At 54.4% G+C, this 19155-nt stretch overlaps 1 protein-coding gene across 2 annotated transcripts; it reads right to left on the bottom strand.

The window, feature by feature from the left end:
* Nucleotides 1-2619: 2619 nt before the first annotated feature.
* On the bottom strand, nt 2620-18774 carry Msx (homeobox protein Msx). Of its 2 annotated transcripts, none has more exons than XM_076894920.1 (3): nt 17718-18774; nt 7577-7773; nt 2620-2954 (listed from the first exon to the last, which is right to left on the bottom strand). In XM_076894920.1, the coding sequence occupies exons 1-3, from the start codon at nt 18739-18741 to the stop codon at nt 2709-2711; spliced, it is 1467 nt and encodes a 488-aa protein (XP_076751035.1). In that variant the 5' UTR covers nt 18742-18774; the 3' UTR covers nt 2620-2708. The 2 variants fall into 2 exon arrangements, with proteins under 2 accessions (XP_076751035.1, XP_076751036.1); XM_076894921.1 differs by having other exon boundaries at nt 2649-2954; nt 7577-7792.
* Nucleotides 18775-19155: the final 381 nt, after the last annotated feature.

Here is a 19155-nt window from a genome sequence, read left to right as displayed (position 1 = left end):
TTACGAATACATATATTTTATAATTAGCCCAGGGGCACCGCCCGATAAATCAGCGCGCCGCCCGGGCTTAAGACTTAATTAAAAATTTAGTCAAAAACCAATTAGCGGCTACGCCGGATTAACATATTTCTAATTATCAGGCGGACACTTTCGGCCGCCCTATACCGTTTGCCTCGACTACTTGCCATGTACGAGCGCCCGCCAGTCCCGGACCCGTCGATGACTTTGCGATACATCTCGTTGCGCCCAACCAACACACCCCTCGCCCTCTTCTCCTCCCTTCATCCAACCCAACCCCCCACCTTTATTCTTCATCTTTTCGATTTTTATTCGCATCCTTTTTCGCCTCACCCCCTTCGTCGTCCCTCGACTTTGTTCCACGGGACATAATACTTCTTTCAACGTGGGATCACGCTCGACCGGGAGACGAGAGGTCGTTGTCCACGGTCACCGTCCACGGTGATTATTGTCCTCCTTTTTTTCCATTTACCATTTCCACCGGTTCAATCGATCGTAATGACGATCGATCCGGGCTCGACGAACTCTCCACTTACCTTTTGTTCCGGCTCGCGCGTCTCGAGACCCGCGCGGATTTATTACTTAGGGGCACTCGTCCTGCGCGCAATTTCACGGACAATTTTCATTAATGCACGCGCGACGAAGCTCGGCGGACGATCGTCCGCGGATCCGGTCACCGACACGCGGGCTACCGCGTGCGAGTTCGACGTGTGGACGCAAGTAATCGGTTCAAGTCGGCGTTAAATACTGAAATCACTTTTATTTCGCTATGGTATACTTCCATGGATAAATTATCATGTTACATTTATACAGGGCGCTTGGGTACATCCGGGACCCTCGTCGCGTTCGCAGTCCGCTCCCGATTGCTCTCGCTGGGCGATCTCGTGTCGATTTGCGGCAGCCGCGGAATTTACACTTTTCTGCCAGCCTCCCAGACACGCGCACCTATGTACACGCACTCTGACTCTCGTGTCGGGTGTCGTTCAACCGATCTCTGTCTCGAGAAACCATCTAACGCTCGCATTCACCGAATCTAGTCACGAATTTCCATCGACAAACGCGCGGACATCCGCGCGCTATCCCGTTCCTCCTCTTTTTTTGCTCTCGCCCACCAAAAGGAATTTTATTGCTTCGCGGAGAGTAATTCAACACTGTGACGGGCTTCTAATTTCGAACCACCGCTGTACGCCACGATCGTTCCACGATCGAGCGAACGTTCTCGACTCGGTTCGACGCGATCGTTAAGGAACGATTTCGGAGCGGGTATTCTAGCTGAGCTGCTCTACAGAGAGGAATCATCGGCTACGGTGTTTCTCTGTATCTCTTTATTTTTTCACTTTATTTTTCTCCGTTTGTTTATCATCTGCTTGACCTAGTCAATTATCTCGCCCATAAAACTCCCCACGAGGGATAAACGAGCCGAAGGAGTGCGTCAATTAAAACACTGGAGTCGTAGTTACAACGTCGTTAAATTACTCCTCGTTTTCTCTTCCTTCGTAAACCGGAAATCGAACGTCCTGTACACGCGTCGATATATTAATATTCATATATACATACGTACACTTACGCGGCTCGACAGACGTCTATTTACAATATTTACACGGGTTTTCGTACGAATTTTTCACGCGATGAGATCAACGCCAAAGAAATGCCATCTAAATGCTAGCCAGCCGATTCGCCAATAGTGGAAGCGAGGCCGGTTCGCGAACGCAGCCCCGATTCGCGTGGCATTTCGCGAATCCGTCGGCGTAGTCTAGTTTCTGCGGAAGGGGGGGGAATAAATCGTCCCGTCGCGGATACGCGCGGACGTAGAAAAATAAAACGATCGCGAGAGGTGGTCGCGGGGCGACGTTCACCGCCACGTTTTTCGACGGTACCCGCCTCGGTCCGACTCGGTTGTGAAAGATCGCGGCAGTTAAAGTCATTGTCGATTTATCGTTTCGCGGCCAGCCGAACTTATCCGCGTTGGTTTCGACCACGACGAACAAACACGGTGGGGTCTCGCTGTTATCGCGGGTCATAAACTCACGGGGCGACTTCGCCTCTGATTTCCTCCGTGTCCGTCAGTGGATCGTTCACTATCACTCTGCTGGTGGGTTCCACGGCCCGTTCGACGAGAGGCGAGGCTGCTCGTTTCATCGAGCCTCCCATCCAGGTTGTTCCCCGTTGATGACGAACTAGCAGACGGTTTTTACTCGATCGGTGGACGTCGGCTCGTTTGATTGCGATAACAGGTTCTCCAGTCCCGTGGAATGCGGAGAATCGATTTCCAAGGTATCGCGACGTCATCCTCGATGGAGTCCTTCTCGCCGCCACTTTGCTCCGCGGTCACAAGTCACAAATTTGTTGCCACAAATTCCAGACGCCTCGTCGAGGTCCTAGTCTCTTGCTCTCCGTCTCCTGGTCGTCGGATTTCACTGTCGAACCGCGCCGCGTTCCTCGAAACTTCCGGCCCGTTCGAGCCGGATCCGCTGCTCGACGGGCCTCCATCTTCGGTCCCGTAGTCGCGCGACGATCCAATGGTCGCCACCGACGAATCGCGCGGCGGCAAAAACGTCGACGTGTCGGTCCGACCGTGGGCCCGGTGTTAGCTGGCGATGTTCCGTAGACGGATCCCTCGCGCGGCGCGTTTCCAACCGTTGGCCAGGATGCGAGACCGACTTCGGCTCGCGACGCTCGGCTCTGCCTTATTAAGGCCTGTGTCCAGGGGGCCCCATGAACATGGCTGCCGCCGCGGCGACATGGGTGTGCCTAGCCATGGCCGCCGCGATGAAGGGAGGCACTCCTGGTGTTCCAGGAGGCCCCACTCCGGAGAACATCAGGCCGGAGCCGAAACTCGGGTGAAGCAACGGCCTCGCCGACAGCCTCAGCTTCTCGATTTCCGCCTCCTGAAGACGCTTCGCTTTCGCCCGCCTGTTCTGGAACCAGATTTTCACCTGCAACAGACGAGAATACCCCGGTGTGCTGAGTGAATCAAGGTGAACGACGACGGGTCGTCGATTCGGTTCTTTCTCGTCGCTGTTCGTTCGCGCTCGACGCGGCTGTTCGGTGTTCTGTTGACTCTGCGCGAGGTTGGAAATCGGACGGTGTTTAATTAAATTCGAGGGGACGCGAGCTGGCAACGAACGGAAGAGTGGCGGAGGGAAGATGGAAACGGGATGACTCGAGATGACAACGCGCGAATTCAGCACCGTTTCGCGTACAGGTGTCAATGGTTTAGACGGAGGACGACCCGGGGAACGTTCATTCATACGCGGCAACGGTCCCGCTTATAATTTCATTAGCACTGGCGAGTACAGTCGCCGCTAATTAGTCATTAAAATTTATACCACAAACCCGGCTAGGCGGAGGGAAAAAATTATCGCCTACGCTGTTGCTCAATATCGAACGGTGCTTTCGATTGATTCTCGAGCGGGGCTGCGTCTTATTACCGCGTTCCCGTTAATCGCGACAATTTCAAAGGGCCGGTTCTCGCCCGATCGGGCGATCGTAGCTCAGGCTCGCGGCGGGTCGAAGTAGAAAACGGACGGACGAGAGGCGGCGGCGCGTAATTAAATAATTACGGTATCGATCAAACGCGGGCAGGTATCCGCTCTAAACGGGCGACGCGAGCGGATCGCGGCGAACAGAGAAAACAGACGGGACGCTGCATGAACGGCTATTTAGCGCGTAATTAGCCGGTTCAAATTGGTGAAAGCAAACGGCGCGCATTCGCGGCGGTGCTGTGGCGATGGTGGAATTCGTCGATGTAGTTGGAAACTTGCCACGTGGAAAAATATGCGGCTCGAATTCGCGGCTTCGTACCTTCTCTCGGCCGGTTAATTGTGTTTGCACAGTCGTCGGCCAATTTTTCTGTTTGGACAGACGCGACTGCTGCTGCTGCTGCTGCTGCTGCCGCTGCCGTTCTCGTCGTAGTCGTAGTCGGTCGCGAATCGACCGTAGGATCGAAGGGGTTTCAAAGGACGAAGGGGTTACGCGGTATTTTTGTGGGAACCGACGACAGAGCGTGGCGTTCTTTCACGCGTGGACGATGAAACGCTAATGAACGCACGGAGAGTAACTTTACGATCGCGCGTAACCGAACTGAAAATCGTTGCGAGTCGTACGTATTTCCGTGGCGTACGCGGAGAGGGTTGCGACTAGAAACACCTCGCCTCTGACAATGATAACAGTTTAACTTTCCGGAATGGCGGTCAGGAATTCAACGTATGAGAAGGGTGCAGGTAGCTCGTGGGAATAAAATGAAAATCCCGCCTACTGGCTAGCACCCACGCGTTTCTTCGAATCGCCTACAATATTTCCCGGTGAAAAATCGTAACAGCCGGAAAATGTTCGCGTTCGCACCAGGCCGTGCGAGCGACGAGTTAAGGAATCAACAAAGTAATTGGCGTACGCGTACGCGGCTACCTCGCAGTTGCTAATTGGGCCAGCGTCTAAAGAAAGAAAAAAAAAGCGGAAAAATATACTCCTTTGGAAATTTCGTTGCACGCGCGCGTACATATATCGTGATATCGAGGCGTTGAACGCGGTAATAACAGTCTCATGCGAGGAATCCGATTATAATATCTGATGTAAGGTAATAAGTAGCGTTTTCAGATTGCGAAATTCAAATGAACCCGGTGGATGAACAGGGAATTGTTTTAATTAAAATGAAGCATCGTCCGGGAGATTTGTTTCGGTCCGGCTGTGTATTCTTCGAGTGCGAGTAGTAGTCGCTGGGGGAGGTTGGGGGTTGAAGAGAGACGGTTTACCGGGGAGCGAGTCCATTACTCGAACGCTAATATCGTAGGAGCTACGCGTGTAACGACGACAATCTTCCTATTATCATCGTTATTATTCTCGTTACCATTATTTTTATCGAGCTGTAATGCCCGCTGACTACGCGGCTCGCCGGCGGAATTAGCATTAAGCACCCCGGAGCACGCGTAACGAGTTCAAGGAGCCGTAATCTGATCGCTAAACCGGGTATAATGTTGCAGAGCGTAAGGGTAAATAAGAACGTAGATGCGAGAAAAACGATATAAATCGCGTAACTCCTTAATAAATCAGCCGCGATGTCGGACACGTTAGGCCCGTAGGTAGGTAAGCGAGCGCAGCCAGCGCGGAGGATACCTCTCGTCGCTTAGAAAGTAGAAATCTCCCGTCGCGTGACAATGTGCAATCAAACCGTTAGCGGTTCTCCGGGAGGAAAGACACTTCACCGCGATATATCCGCGTGCTTTTTTCTCCTCCACCTCCTCCTCCTCTCTCTTCTTCCTCTCCGCGCCGTCGACCAACGACTTCCTGTTTTTCACGCTCCGCGTCTAACGCGTTATCATCGCGCGTTGCCGCGCAATTTTCCAGAGACGAGTGTAGACGTCCTAAATCGCGTTGCGTCTTTCGCGTCAAGCGGAAGGACCGTTTCTCTCACTCCGAGAAACGAAACGAGGAACGCGGCAAGGCAACCGGTAACGAAGCGAGATCGGTTGGAGTTGACGGGTGGCGGTCGGGTTGAACGATGGATCCGCGGCCGCGTCGTTTCGAAAATTATTTCCACGAACGACGCCGCTATTGCGCTCGAACCGCGCGAATATCGCAACGAAAATCGCGAACATACCTCTTCGTCGCGGGTGAATAATGAGAGTCCGAGAGCAGCGGGGTGGCGATCCGTGGCCGTTTCGGAAGGACGGAGGAGGACAGGAGGCGACGGGAGGATCGTAGCTTATCTAAGCAAATGAACGAGGACGAGGCTTCATTTCGTCTGATGCATTGTAATGAATACGCAAAGTGTAGCCGAACACGCTACCCGGTGGAACGATAATAGCCCCGTGGCCGATCCTCCTTTTTGCCCTGGCCACGACACGTGTTACCGGCCCGCGTACGTCTAGGAGGCATTAACGCGGCGGCTGGTTAATTTTATTGCCCCTCGAATACGTCGTTCCGCGGATTTTTACCCCCGCGCGGCGGACGGGCCGCGGACTTTACGATTCCCCCCTGACAAATTTCGTGCCCGCCGGTGGCGATAAATTCCGAGAAATAATTACGCCCACGAATGATAATGGTCGACTGCTCGTTGCTATAGTTAATTAACACCGCCAGTGGACGTGTATTTTGTTATTATCTACGTAGGAAACAGTTCACCGCGCCTGGTACAAATTAGAAGTAGAACTGGAATGCGCCGCTCGGACGATTAATCACCGCTCGCTCTGCTATACCGCGTCGTCGAGACCCGGGTTTCTTCGATCAGTTTTCACCGGACTCTCGTTGTTTCCGGCGACCAATCTCGCGCGCGCGGAGACGTCGAAGACGCGCTTCCTCCGCTTCGAGGATCCTTCCTCGCGCGCCACTTCCGGTGGCTGTCCCACCGACGTTGTCGCTCACGCGTGTCTTCGACGATTCGAATTCACGTCGGCGCGGCTCTCCCGACGATTTCAGGCAGATACAAAAATTACCCGTAATATCGTTTCATTACGTTCAATTTAATTAACGTCAATCATGTTAATTGCGAACGGGCCCCGTAGAAGGGTATGTAATTACCCGCCTCGATGTGATGTATGTATCTGATGCGGGAGAGCCAGAACGAGAATTTGCTCGCGTTTTGACCGCGTCCTGTGCCGGGCAATTACGAAACAAAGAGTAACGAACGCGACGGCGACGGGGAGCGAGCCGGCGGCGAGAAAACACGGGGCAAAGAACAAACGTACTTATGCATGTACGCGCGTACGCGGAGGAACGAATCGCAAGTTCAACGGGGGTAGAGAGGCTTTCGAACGAAACGAGCCTCCTGTTACGTGCGAGCCACGAGCTTTTTTGCGACTTTCTCTATTTACGCGGTTCCAAGAATCGCCTCCGCCGTCTCCTCCGGGCTCTAGTTCCGCGTATTTCAACCTATACCACTTCCAGGTATCCAATATCTCACCGAGCAATCGATGAGCCTCGTTGCCTCCAAATTCTTAATAACCGCGCGCGTCTCGCGAGGCACAGTCTCCCGCGACCGGGGTCTTCTTTGAATTTTCCCTCGAATTAACCCTTCGCTTTGCACCGCGTCGGTGGTTCTCGGAACCATAAAGCCGCTGATTGCGTCGTAACGGAGAAAAAGCGTCGTCAGCGAACGCATCCTGTCTAACGCACCGAGTAAACACCCATCAAAACTCGAATTCCAACCAAGCGTACTCGCGTCGCGTACTTAGAATTACAGCCCTCGAAACGAATCATCCGCGTCGTTTCTTCGTTACGCGCGGATCGAACGGCGGCGCGGTTACCCGGCCGCCATTTCGGTCCCACCGAACCCGGCGACGCGACCACCGCGCTACGAATAATTCCGCGACTCTAATAACAGCCGCTCTTTATCGCTCGCGTTTCACTTGTCGCTGCCGATTAAGTAATTCGAATTTACGATCGTCGAATTATCAACCGCGGTTACGTTCAACTTCGCCAGGCAATCTCTTCGCGGAGCGAGCTGTAAACAGATAAGATTCAGGCGCGGTTAACACGTGTCGGCCACGCACGCGGTTCCCCCGGTCCCGTCGACGATCGGTCGATCGTTCGCTCGCCGTCGTCGTTTTCGAACGCGTCTCACCTGCGTCTCCGTGAGGTGAAGGGACGACGAGAATTCCGCCCGTTCCGCGATGGTCAGGTACTGCTTCTCGCGGAACTTTTTCTCCAACGAGAGCAGCTGCTGCGTGGTGAACGGCGTCCTCGGCTTCCGATTCGGCTTGTGCTTCCTCAGGGTGCACCTGACCGGACCGGGCCCCGGTCCCGGCAGCCTCAGGTCGCCTGGAACCGATCCGAAAAACTGTCGATCAGTGGCAAAACACGATTAGAGGCTTGTTCTCGGACGTGGAGAACTCTCGTGAATTCTCCGCGCGATTGAAGGGGGTTGGGTGGCTTTCAGACGGTCTCTAAACCGGTGACAATATCTCGAGTCTCGAAGCAAGGGTCTTGTACGCGTTTCGAAGCAATACGCAACGCAACTTTCGTGAATTAATACGGTTCTAAGTAGGATGCGTTCGTGGCGAGTAATGGAACGAAGGGAGGGGACCAGGCTACGCTTTTGCATTTTCGATCGCAGGTGTACGGATAGCGGTCGAGATTGTTGCGAAACTCGGAGAAATCCGAGGGGCATCGCGAAATTAAGGTCCGCCGGACGTCGAACGCTTGTATAATCGTTGAAGCGTCGGCGGGCGAAACGGTGAACGTCGTGGACGAAGCGAGGGGACGCGCGCGTTCACGAACGGGCCGACGAAAAAGCAGACGCGGTACACGGCTAAACGATGTACGTACACGCGGAATAATTAACGCCTGCAATCACATTACGAGGATGAATTGAGATACGGACAGGCCGGGAGGATATTTTCTCGCTCGGCCCGATAGCTGGCATAATTATTGGCCAACTACCGTGGCTGATAAATCGTTCAATGTCGTTGCAGCTGCGGAGTGGAAGAGGACGGGGCCGGAGGAATGCTCCAATTATACGTTTCCTCCTTTTTCTTTTTATCCAAGGCTCCCCCTGCCCCCTTGTTCCGTCCTCTTCTTTCACTTATCGTTATCGCAGCGACTGACAGCGATAAAAATATTTACAGATATTTGCTGGCCGCTCACTTAACCTCTATTTACTCGCGATTAACGCAGGGACCAGCGAGGCGACCCTCCGCGTTTCCCCTGGTTCGATCGATAGCGTTCGATCGACCGATTAAAAATGCATCGTCGAGTTGTCAAGCTCGGCCGGCGCAAAAAAGCGCGATCGGTGTGTATATCGTTTATCGTTAATTATGTCACTGGACGCGATAGAAACCGGCGGGATCCTCGAATATCCGATAGCATTATAAAGTTCGTAATATTAATCATGTTTGCGCAGATTTGTTCGAACGGCGCGAAATTATCGGCTCGTTATTTCCGTGCATGCATAGCGTAATAATTATCTGCGGGCCGGCGATAACGTTCACCGGCGGTCGTTAATTAATGCCCGGCTGCGATCGAATCGCGTATACCCCCGCCAACTTCTCCCCCGATCCCTCCAATTTTATCGAAGCCAGGCGATTTAACCGTCGTCTCTAACGACAGCGTCGAGACAAAGCACCGTAAAGACGCCTTGGATTTGTTCCTCGTCGGACGCATCGTTCCACATCTCGAGGAGACTCTCGCCAGAGACCCGGAGACCCAGAATCGCGGGAGAGGGATGAGCTCTGGTGAAAAGAGAAGGAGAAGGGGGATTAAGAATCGCGAAAATTCAGCCTCGTTTCGCGTTAACGATCGCGGCGATCTCCGCCTCCTCGCGGTTGGCGTTCAAATAAATTATCCGATCGTCGATCGGTGCGTGAGCACACGCGTTTCTCCGCAATCAGCTCCGGCCGTTCGTCGTCGGCCCCCAATTTAAAACGAGCAAGGGGCCCGGGCACGTACGTCCGCGAAGGGAAACGCGTCGCCGTCGATATCGGTCGGCAGCGACCGGTGAAATTGAATCGTAAAAAATAAATTGCCCCATCCCACCCCGCCCCGTTTCCTCCCCACCCCGAGGGCCGTGTTACGCGAACCGTCTCTCGTTGCCACCGGTAATTATCCCCGTGTCCTGGTGTTCGATGATTAACTCGTATACGCGTGTCATTAGTCGATACTCCGGTCCTACGATCCAGCTCCGGTTCTGCCACTCCACTTGGCTCACCGCGGGAGAAACGACGACGACCTCCTTGCCGATCGTGGCATTTTAAACGGAATCGAGTTACGACCGTTCCTTCGTTTTACATCTGTTTCACCGTGGACCTCGTTATTGCGTGCCTACCAACGGATTTGACACGCTTAATCGATTTCCAATAGAGATGAGTATTTGTTTTTCTTCTTTTTTTTTTCCTTTTCTTTCATTCGGAATCGACTGCTACGCGAAGTGTGGTCAACGGAGTTGTCACTTGCGATTAGAAGTGTAATCGGGTAAATTTGATGTATCGGTTGAGAAGAAATATGGTGCCAATTATTCTGCTTCGATCTATACCTGTATGCGAAAGAAGCGTACCTGCCCTTCGCGAAGAGATCCGATAAAAGCGTATAATTTCTATCCTCCGAGTCTATACGTTCATGGAAACGTATTCAAATGCGAGCAAACGAAACGAAAAACCGAAAAAAGTCACAGAACGCGCATTAACATGCAAATGCGAACGTGCAAAGTATTCAAAGTACTCGTTGCGATGTTTAGAGGATGCAACAAATTTCTATTTAGGTACCATTTCTTTGGTCCCCGTAAAAACCTGAATTTATACCCGTATTATACTATACGCCATTGAGAGAGAAAAAGAGAGAGAGAGAGAGAGAGAGCATTAAACGATAGCATTTTTAAGATCCCATCGACAGCCAGCTCGAACAAACACTTTATTCAAATGATTTACGAGTAGACACACGGAATACACGCGGTCCCGTTACGATCGAATCGTTTATGCCCCGATCAGCAACAGGGAGGAACGTGTAATCGGTGCTCGCTTAACCGAATTCTTCGGCTGCTCGGCAAAAAACGCGATCGGCTCGCGAGTGACGAGGCTTGTTCCCGTTAGGCGGGTCGTCGATTAATCGTTACGATGCAATTTTGCGCCGTTGACAACCGATCCCGTCGAGGCGAACGCGTCACCGCGGACAGAAGCATTAATCGTCCGCGCGGAGGAGAGAAGGCCAGCCAGCCAGCCAGCCATCGGGCTATTCGAGCGACCCGTCGTCCATGGCCGATCGTCGCGTCCGTATGGCGAATCGGCAGCGTACTCGCGCGCGTCCTCGCGATTTCGTTGGCCGCTCGGATCGCTGGCAAAAAACGGACGGTTGTTCGGTCGAAGGGGCCCGGCTCCCGGGGTGGATGACGATTTCGCGGCAACAGCGCCGGGGCAACAGCGAATTCCACGCGCTAATTAACGATCGCGGTGGGACAAAAACCGGGGGTACGAGCAGGCGGCGGCATTGTCGAGCTCGATCCGTCGAGCTCGATCGGCAGGCATTACGTCTCCTCCGTCCCGGTGGCGTTCCCCGTTTCGCCGCCATCGACCGGCTGCTCGGCTAGTCCGCTCACATAACCGATCAATATGTTCCCTCTTAGAGGCTAATTAATTTCTGCTAATTAAACGCTCGCTAGGAACACCGTGGAAATATATCGCGCGCGCGCGCGCGCCGCGTGTAGCTTTCCGCGTGTAGCGCGTGGATAAAGCACCTGCGCCCCGGCCACGGCCGTTCGATACCGCCCGGAACTTTTCCCTCGCCTTTCGTTTTCGCGACGCGGTATTGTCTTCGCGGGCCACGTGGGTTACGGAAGTTTCAATGGGAACGGCCGGCTCGTGGCGGTTGCTTGCGACACTTGGGCGTTGTTGGCAGACAGCCGCGATTTACTGCGGAGACCTTTCTTGAAATATTTGAGAACCGCTCGGATCGATCGACCTCTTGCGTCGACCGGCGAGAAGTCGAGTTGTTCGTCGCGTAAAAAACACTCGCGATATCGCGAGTCGTCGCCTCGGAAAAGCCGTAACGTGCGTCGAGGAGATACCTCGCGAGGCCAGTCCTCGATGCGCAACGGATATCGTTCGTCCGACGGTAGAACAAATCACGGTCCCGATAAGACAAGCGGCTGGAATCGCTCGACTTTTTATGGTAATCGCGACTCCGATAGGAGAGAGAGAGCAATTAGTCGTGGTCGATGTAAGGATCGAGCGAAATCGAGTGGTCATAATTAACGGTTCCGTGGGACGCGTGGGTATTGCCAAGTGGAGGATACTCGTGGCGCGTCCATCGCGTCGTCGTCCAGGGAAGAATTTCATCGAGGCGTCGTTGTTCTTCTCGTTTTTACCTCTTCCTCGAGGATAACTTCTCGCGAGGCGATCGCTCACGCGAAGCAGCAAGAGTTTTCGGTTATTAATTGCTGATTTGTCCATTCGTACGCGGAGGCTCCCAGCGACGCGCACCTCGAGCGTTTATCGACAGGGCGGGGACAGGGGCAGAGAGGAGTAATGAATTCCCGATGAAGTTGCTTCATCGCGCCCGTTGCAATAAATTCTTCGCCGGGTAGAGAATAGTAGCTGATGAAACGGCGAGAGCGAAACGGGTTTCGTCTTTTCCTCTCACGACGCTCGCGATATCGCGCTGACAATTCGCGTATCGCGGCCGGTTACGTATCTTACTAATGACCAGCGTTCGGTTCGATACGTTTCTTATGAACGCCAATTAATTCCTGCTAATTAAATGTTCGCATGATTTATGACGGATATACGCGCACGTTTCCCGCGGACGTCTCTAACCGTAACGATTGCTCTCGGCCGATCGACGGCGCCGGAACAAGAACTATCGCCGGTTTTCCATCATCGTTTTGCGCGCGCGAGGTAAGAGAGGCGAGTCGATCGATCGCGAACCCTCTCGCCGCGTTATTGCCCGCACAAACCGTTTCTAATTACAAATTTTCGCGCCTACTCGCGATCAATCGATCAGCGTGGGATCATGGGTTTATCGCGTATCGTTTGCAATGCAAATTCATCGACGACGCGTCGCGCGTAAAAGTGTACGCATCGCGGGGGTGTACGAGGAGAATTTAAAAAGTTTTTTCTCTCTTTTATTCGTCGATGTTTAACCAAAAGAAACGGGACACCGCCACGATGTTTCCAAAGCTCTTAAAGTAACGCGACGCGATGCAAATGATTCCCACCGTCTGGCGTATTTATTGGACAACCGGCACGCATCGTTCCTCGACGGAGGCATATAATTAATCTCCACGAGAGAGCGGCTAACGAGAGATCGATCGACGCGTGCCGAAACGCGTCCCTTCGAAGAGAGGAATCCACCGGATCGGAGTCGCGAGCACGCGTCTCCGCGAGTCGTCGATTCCACCGATCAATGCGCTCGTCCCGCTCGCCAATTAATTTCCGTTAATTACCATACACGAGGGTTTCGTGGCCACGGGATCACCGCTAACGAGAAACCGCGCCGGGGCCACCGTCGTATTGTTCGATCCGTTTGTCGTTCGAACGTCGTTCCGCGGAGAAATCGGCGCGCGATACCACCAGCACGCGTTAGACGAGTCGCAGAAATGCACGCGAGCCACGCTAATTAACGCGTTAATAACGATCGCCGGGCGAGCGGCGAGCTCGTTTGCTGCGTCGGGTAATTAGCGATAAAAATCGGCATGAATGGGCATCGATTGACGGGACGGATAAAAGAACGCGGAGGGCGTTGCCCTTCGTTTTAACATTATTTTAGGCGAGCCGGACGACCCCGTCCGCGGAACCATCGGACGGTCGAATTAACAAGCCCCGAGCTGCGTTGCTCGATCGAGAATAAATTGGAGCGAGAACGACGCGGACAGATGCCTCGGCGCCGTTTCGTTTAACGTCGTTCGAGGTACGCGTCGCGTGTCGGTCGATCGATAATCCCGCGAGAAAACCCGGCGAAATGCTAATTCATTGCGGCATTGAATGGCCAGAGCTCCACGGTTTCCCTCAAATTCTCCATGAATCTGAAACCGGCCGCGGTGAAAAAAATCGTTCGAACAGGTGTGCGCCATTTATCTAGCCTGCTCGTGTCCATTGGAGTACACAGTTATCTGGCATCTAACTCGCGCGGTGTGTCCGATAGATTTCGATTCGTGCAAAACGGACCGCGAACGAGGCTGATTCGTTAGGGTACGATCCCCATATATCGTAATTCGCTCGCGATGGATCTTGGAGAATTTTCAAGGTCGGGGCCGCGATCAGGGTCGCGGAACGCCATCTTGTCTCCTCGATCGTCGACGCAGCGAATTTCGTTGCAAGGCGTTAGAATTATCCGAGCATCGGAACAGCTTCGAGGAACGTTCCCGGTTGATGGTCGATAAACGAGAAGAACAGACTCGTTTCACGGCAATTAACGCGTCGAGGGGTGGATTTTCTTGGGCGGACTTCCGGAAAAACCGCGACGGAACGCCGCAGCCGGCTACGAGCCCGTCCCCCGTCCGACGAAACACCCCGTTGGACGGTAATTACGCTCGGCAGGAATGATGAATCGTTCGAAATATTTTGTGGAACATCATCGGGGACGCGGGACGGGCGTCGTTAATTCATTCCTGGACACGGAGGCCAGCAGATAAATGCGTGCCGGCCGACGGTGGCGTTCGAGCGTTATAAATGACGTCCGTATTCATAATTTTCGAAACGCCACCGCCCAGTGACAGGGCTACGGATTATCTATCTGGTGGACGAGCCTCGTATCCGTGACCCCCGCCCCTTTCTGATAACCGCCCCTCGCCGCTGATGAGCTTTTCACCGTCTAACTTTTCGCTGAACACCCATCCTAGCGCGTAATAGGGGATGAATTTCGAACGAGCTTGCGTTTGAAAATCACCGCGTGCCATCACAGTAGACGGTGATGATCGTTCGTGTCGAATCGACTAACGCGGCGTGGACCAGAGAGAAGAGAAAAAAGAGGAACAACAGAGAGGGTTGAAGGGTCCGCGTGTCTAGTCAGTGGCGTTAGGTGAAAGTCCGCGACTGGTATCGGTATCGCGTCGCTCGACGCACTCTGGGCCTACGTTTTTGCGTGGTTACCTTTGGTATCCTACTCACGGTTGTCAGCGGCGTGTTTTTTCCCGCGGTGAATTTTTCATCGACACTGGCAGCCACGTCCACGTCCCTATTGTTCGATAATGACCGTCGACGAATTTAGTCAAAACCTCTTACCGCGTACGCGGCAATTTGCTCGATCGTTTGCCGCGAAGAACATTCGACGCCGCGCGAAACGGGAGGCGGCTCGCGAGACGCGAACCTCGTCGATACTCGAAAGTTCACGTCACCGTCGTGTGACGCAACGCGACGTTTTAATGAACTACGAGGAAAGTTGAATGAATGAACGAGCGCGTGTTTGCGCGATAATATTCATACCCGTCCACGCCTCTCGCTTCATCAACTTCTCGATCCATCTAATCGCGGTGGCTCTCTGGGGAGATCGCTGTATCCGCAGCACCGAGGATAGAAGAGGGTAAAAAACGAACAGCCCGCCAGTGGAGAAGAAAGACTCGCGGCGGTGGAACTCGCAGCCTCGACCTTCTTAGAAGCGATCTCGAAGCGATCTCGAAGCGCACCCCTCGAAAGCGTACGCGTTCGTCGCGTCGAATCGCAGTCACCCAGCGGACTATCCGTGGCGATCTATCCGAAAAACTCGTTCGCCTCGAAGGGCGGGGGCTGTCTAATCAGCGGCCAGCAGGCCAGACGGCGAAGAAACGCGCTCGTGGAAAGGCTGCGTTAATCAGCGTCGAGGAAATTCGGAACGGACAAGGGTACGACCCCTGGCTGAGAGGCGCGGGTAATTGGTCTCGCGCTCCGTCGACGAAAAAGAGCGACGAGCCACGGCAAAACGTAGGCAAAGCCTAGCGGTGGCGCGGCGGAAGAAAGAGGAGGCAGAGGCGAGCGGTTTGTCGTTATCAGCGGCAAAAACGGTGAGTGGATGAGGTTGGCCAGGAAGCTGGATGTGCCTGGGCGAAGCTAACAAGGGCAGTTTTTAGATCGAGTTGAATGCATTATGGATGGCCGGGGTTATGTATGACTCTATCATGCCGGGGCCTCGATGTGTACCGAGTGGTTGCTACTCCTCCCTGTCTCCACCCCTTGTCTCCTGCGTCGCGGGGCCTCCGCGCCTCGACGCTGGTAACGACGGAGGCGTTCGAGAGAGAACTCCTGCGCCGCGTACGCGCACCTTCCTCCGGACTTTTCTACGCGCCTTTAATGGCCTCGGAGATTTCTTTCTCGGAAACGGGGCGCGAGTTTCTCATTACGCGCCGCTCGTAATTTCGCCCGTTCGAACGGCCAGCTGAGCGCCTTGCCGAGCTCCGTGTTTCGCTTCGCCTTTCCGGCCGTAGTCTGTCTCCTCGATCGTACATTTTGCTCGTTTTCCTCTCAGCCTCGTTGTCTCGATGCTTTCATTGGATTTAGAGGAAGGAACGCGTGTCTCTCGAGAAACGATTGTCGAGAGTCGTCGACGTTGTCGCCCCTGGGGAAAATCGAACGGGCGTGGACGTTGGGACCAAAAATCGAGGCGGGGCATCAGCGGCGGTGCGTTTAATTGTCCGATAATTTCGCGGCGTTGACGTATTCCACGCCCCGCCGGCGAACAAAAGTAATTCCTGGCAGCCCCGTGATTTACTGGATCGCCGCGGTCTTTCGTCATCCAGCATCGATTTTTCTGCGAGCGAATCGTTTCGTGGAAATCGGGACGGTATTAGACGCGATCGATCTTTTCCCTCGGCCACTTTCGAATACCCCGCTGCCCTGCTCGTTCAGAAAAAGAGCATCGAGCGATCTCGCGTACCCTAACAGCCCAATAATGCACCTGCTGTCCGAGGCCATCACCGGATAGCTGATCAACTCCGTCTCGTGGCACGAAACGAACGGAAATATTGCGAAACTGCTGCCTCTATATCGGTCCTCTCCGAAATCGTCAATTCAGCTCACATCGCGAGCCCATATAGAAACGACTGGGGAGAGGGGGATGGGGGGAAAACCGACCGTAAATCCGCCATTCCGAACGGACCATTTGGAACACACTCGGGCGTCTCTTCCCAAGGAGGAAAGGCTTTTCCAGCCTAACAACTTCCGAGTTCCAGCGTTCAATTACGCAGCGGCGACGAGGAGCGGGCCAGTGGCGAACGCTTTGGCACGTAATTCCGATAATAACCGGGTTCTCGCGTGACCGGCGACGCTAATACCGAGCGTTATGGGGCTGCGTGCAACGCGCGGGGGTGTCGTTGCCTGGCGCGGCCACCCCGGTCGCTCTCGACGTCGACCGCGCTGCTCCTTTCCATCGTTCCTCGAAACATCGTACGTCTCGCGTACGACCGCCAAATTCTACGACATCGAGGATTTACGTAGGAGAAGGTACACTTCCTTTACACGGTGCATTTCTGACCTCTGATCCTCGTTCCGATAGCTGGGCTGTCGTGCACTTTTGCCGCCACCGTAGAAACGCAGTTCCAAGTCGTCTACGGTTGACGCTGCGTTTCCACGCGACCAAATAATATTGACCGACTGTTTATCGAAATTAAATCGTGGCTTGTATTGGCGCGGCTGGGATAGCTGTACCGTACGGTGCAATTAGTAGCATTGATTTTAAACGTAACCACTCTGCGCACTGGCTGCCTAATGGGAAGTGACTCTATCTGCTTACTTAGCGGTGTCATATCTCACTGGACGGCCGGTGGCACGCGTTCGCATTAGCAAACCTACGTAGAAACGTGTTGTACCGTCTATCTATTCCGTTGCGAGCAACGCTCTCGCGTTTTCTCAAAGGACCCCGTTTCGCTGAGCCGGTGGGTGGAATCGGAGCGGCGAACGAACTTCGAACGACGAACCGATACGAGTCTCCGGTATTTACGGGGGGGAGGGCTGGATTAAACGCGCTCTCAAGTGACTCGGTTATTGCGAGCAATCTGTAAATGCAGCGATCAATTCGGGTGTAAAATTGCGCGCGCAATCGAGGCCGTCTCGAGCCGCGAGAGATGTGGGACGTTCGATAGCGTTCCCATCGTTAATATTTAATAACAACCGGCTTCCGTCTATCGCGGGGAAATCACGGATATCTCTCGACTGTGAGCGGCCATTTAATCCGAGAAAACTCCAATTACCAGGGTTAATTGTCGTATCAAAACGAGGATCGTTGGTATCGCGGAATCGGCGCAATCAGCCGCGCGGAGGTACCCGGAGGGAAATTAGCCCGATAAGAACGAAACGATACTCTCCACTTACCATTCGGACTAGTCGGTCCTCCGTGAGGCGTGTAAAGATGCCCGTGAGGATTGTGCGGATGCGGGGGTGGGGGTAGCCACGCGAATCCCGCGAGGGAATGCGGAAATCCCGCGGGATTCCAGCCCGGGGCACCCGGTGCGCCGGGCAGGTAAGGCGGCCCCTGTGACGGCCTCTGAACTCCCGGGTGTATCGGTTGAGGCACTACCGGACTGGACTTCTCCTCCTTCTCCTGGTTACCGTCGAGCTCTCTCTCGAGCTCGCAGTCCGAGTCCATCACGTTCAAATCCTCCGATTGGCCCACGCTGCGGATCTCTTGATCCTCGAGATCGAGATGATCGGCCCTGTCGCCCTCCAGCGAACGATTCGCCTCCGAGTCGCTTCTATCGTCCATGATCTCCCGTCTGCTCACCGGCGACACGGATCGTTGATCGCCGATCCTGTCGATCCTCTCGTCCTCCTCCTGCCCGCGTTCCCTGTGGATCATCGATTCGGCGATCCGGCTGCCAGGCGAGCTACTGGACAACCGTCGATCGTCGCGATCCCTCTGAGCCTCCTGGTCTATTCTGATCGGCGAGGAGGACTTGTCGTGGCTGGTCCTCGAGAAGTCCTTCACGGTCAGCACCTCCTGCCTGCCGGCCGACGGATGATCCTGATCCAGCCTGCTGGACGGGTGATGATGATGGTGGTGATGGTTCGCGAACGAGAGACCGTGCGGGCTCAGTCTGGCCAGTAGCTCCCTGCTCTGCAGTCTCTGTTGCTCGATCAACAGCTCGCGGTACCTCGCCTCCATGTCCAGGCTCTTCTCCGTGTCCATGCGATCCTCGTTCTCTCGCCTGGCGAACGCGCCGCCGGTCACGGCGGTCTTCTTCATGTCGCTCAGCAGGGAGTCCACGCTGAAGCTGATCTTACCGCTACGCGGCTTCAGGCTCGACGCCGCGGACGTCGAGGTTGCCATATCAACGTCCTCGCAGAGACGATCGCTTCCGGTCCCCTGGCCCGTTACCACGCCCTCGCTGCTACTCATTCCGCTCGACTTTTCTCGAGGGCGGGACACGGTGCTGGTGCAGGATAGCCTGTTCGCGCGACACCTTTCGCGTTCTCGCCGCTTGGGCTAGGCGATCTGTTCGCGGTAACCGAAACGCGAGGTCGTCCTCTGTGTCTCTGCAACCCCCTCGCGATCACTCGACGCGCATCGTAATTTCCACTCGGCTATCTCTTGGCGTCACCAGCCGCTAACGAGCAGACGCACGCCTGTCCGCTTCTACTCGCGTCCACTTTATCTCCGGTAACTGTTCTCACCTACCGGCACGGGTCGCGTCGAGCACCTTACGAGACGCGGTGGTCATCGTTCTTTATTTTTCCCCTCGCCAAACTACCACTGGCGTCGACACCGACTCGCTCAACGTCAGCGGGACAGCCAACCGGCAACTGTCATCCT

Source organism: Xylocopa sonorina, chromosome 5 (assembly GCF_050948175.1).
Source record: "Xylocopa sonorina isolate GNS202 chromosome 5, iyXylSono1_principal, whole genome shotgun sequence".
Taxonomy (NCBI): domain Eukaryota; kingdom Metazoa; phylum Arthropoda; class Insecta; order Hymenoptera; family Apidae; genus Xylocopa; species Xylocopa sonorina.
This window is presented reverse-complemented; position numbering and strand designations above follow the sequence as displayed.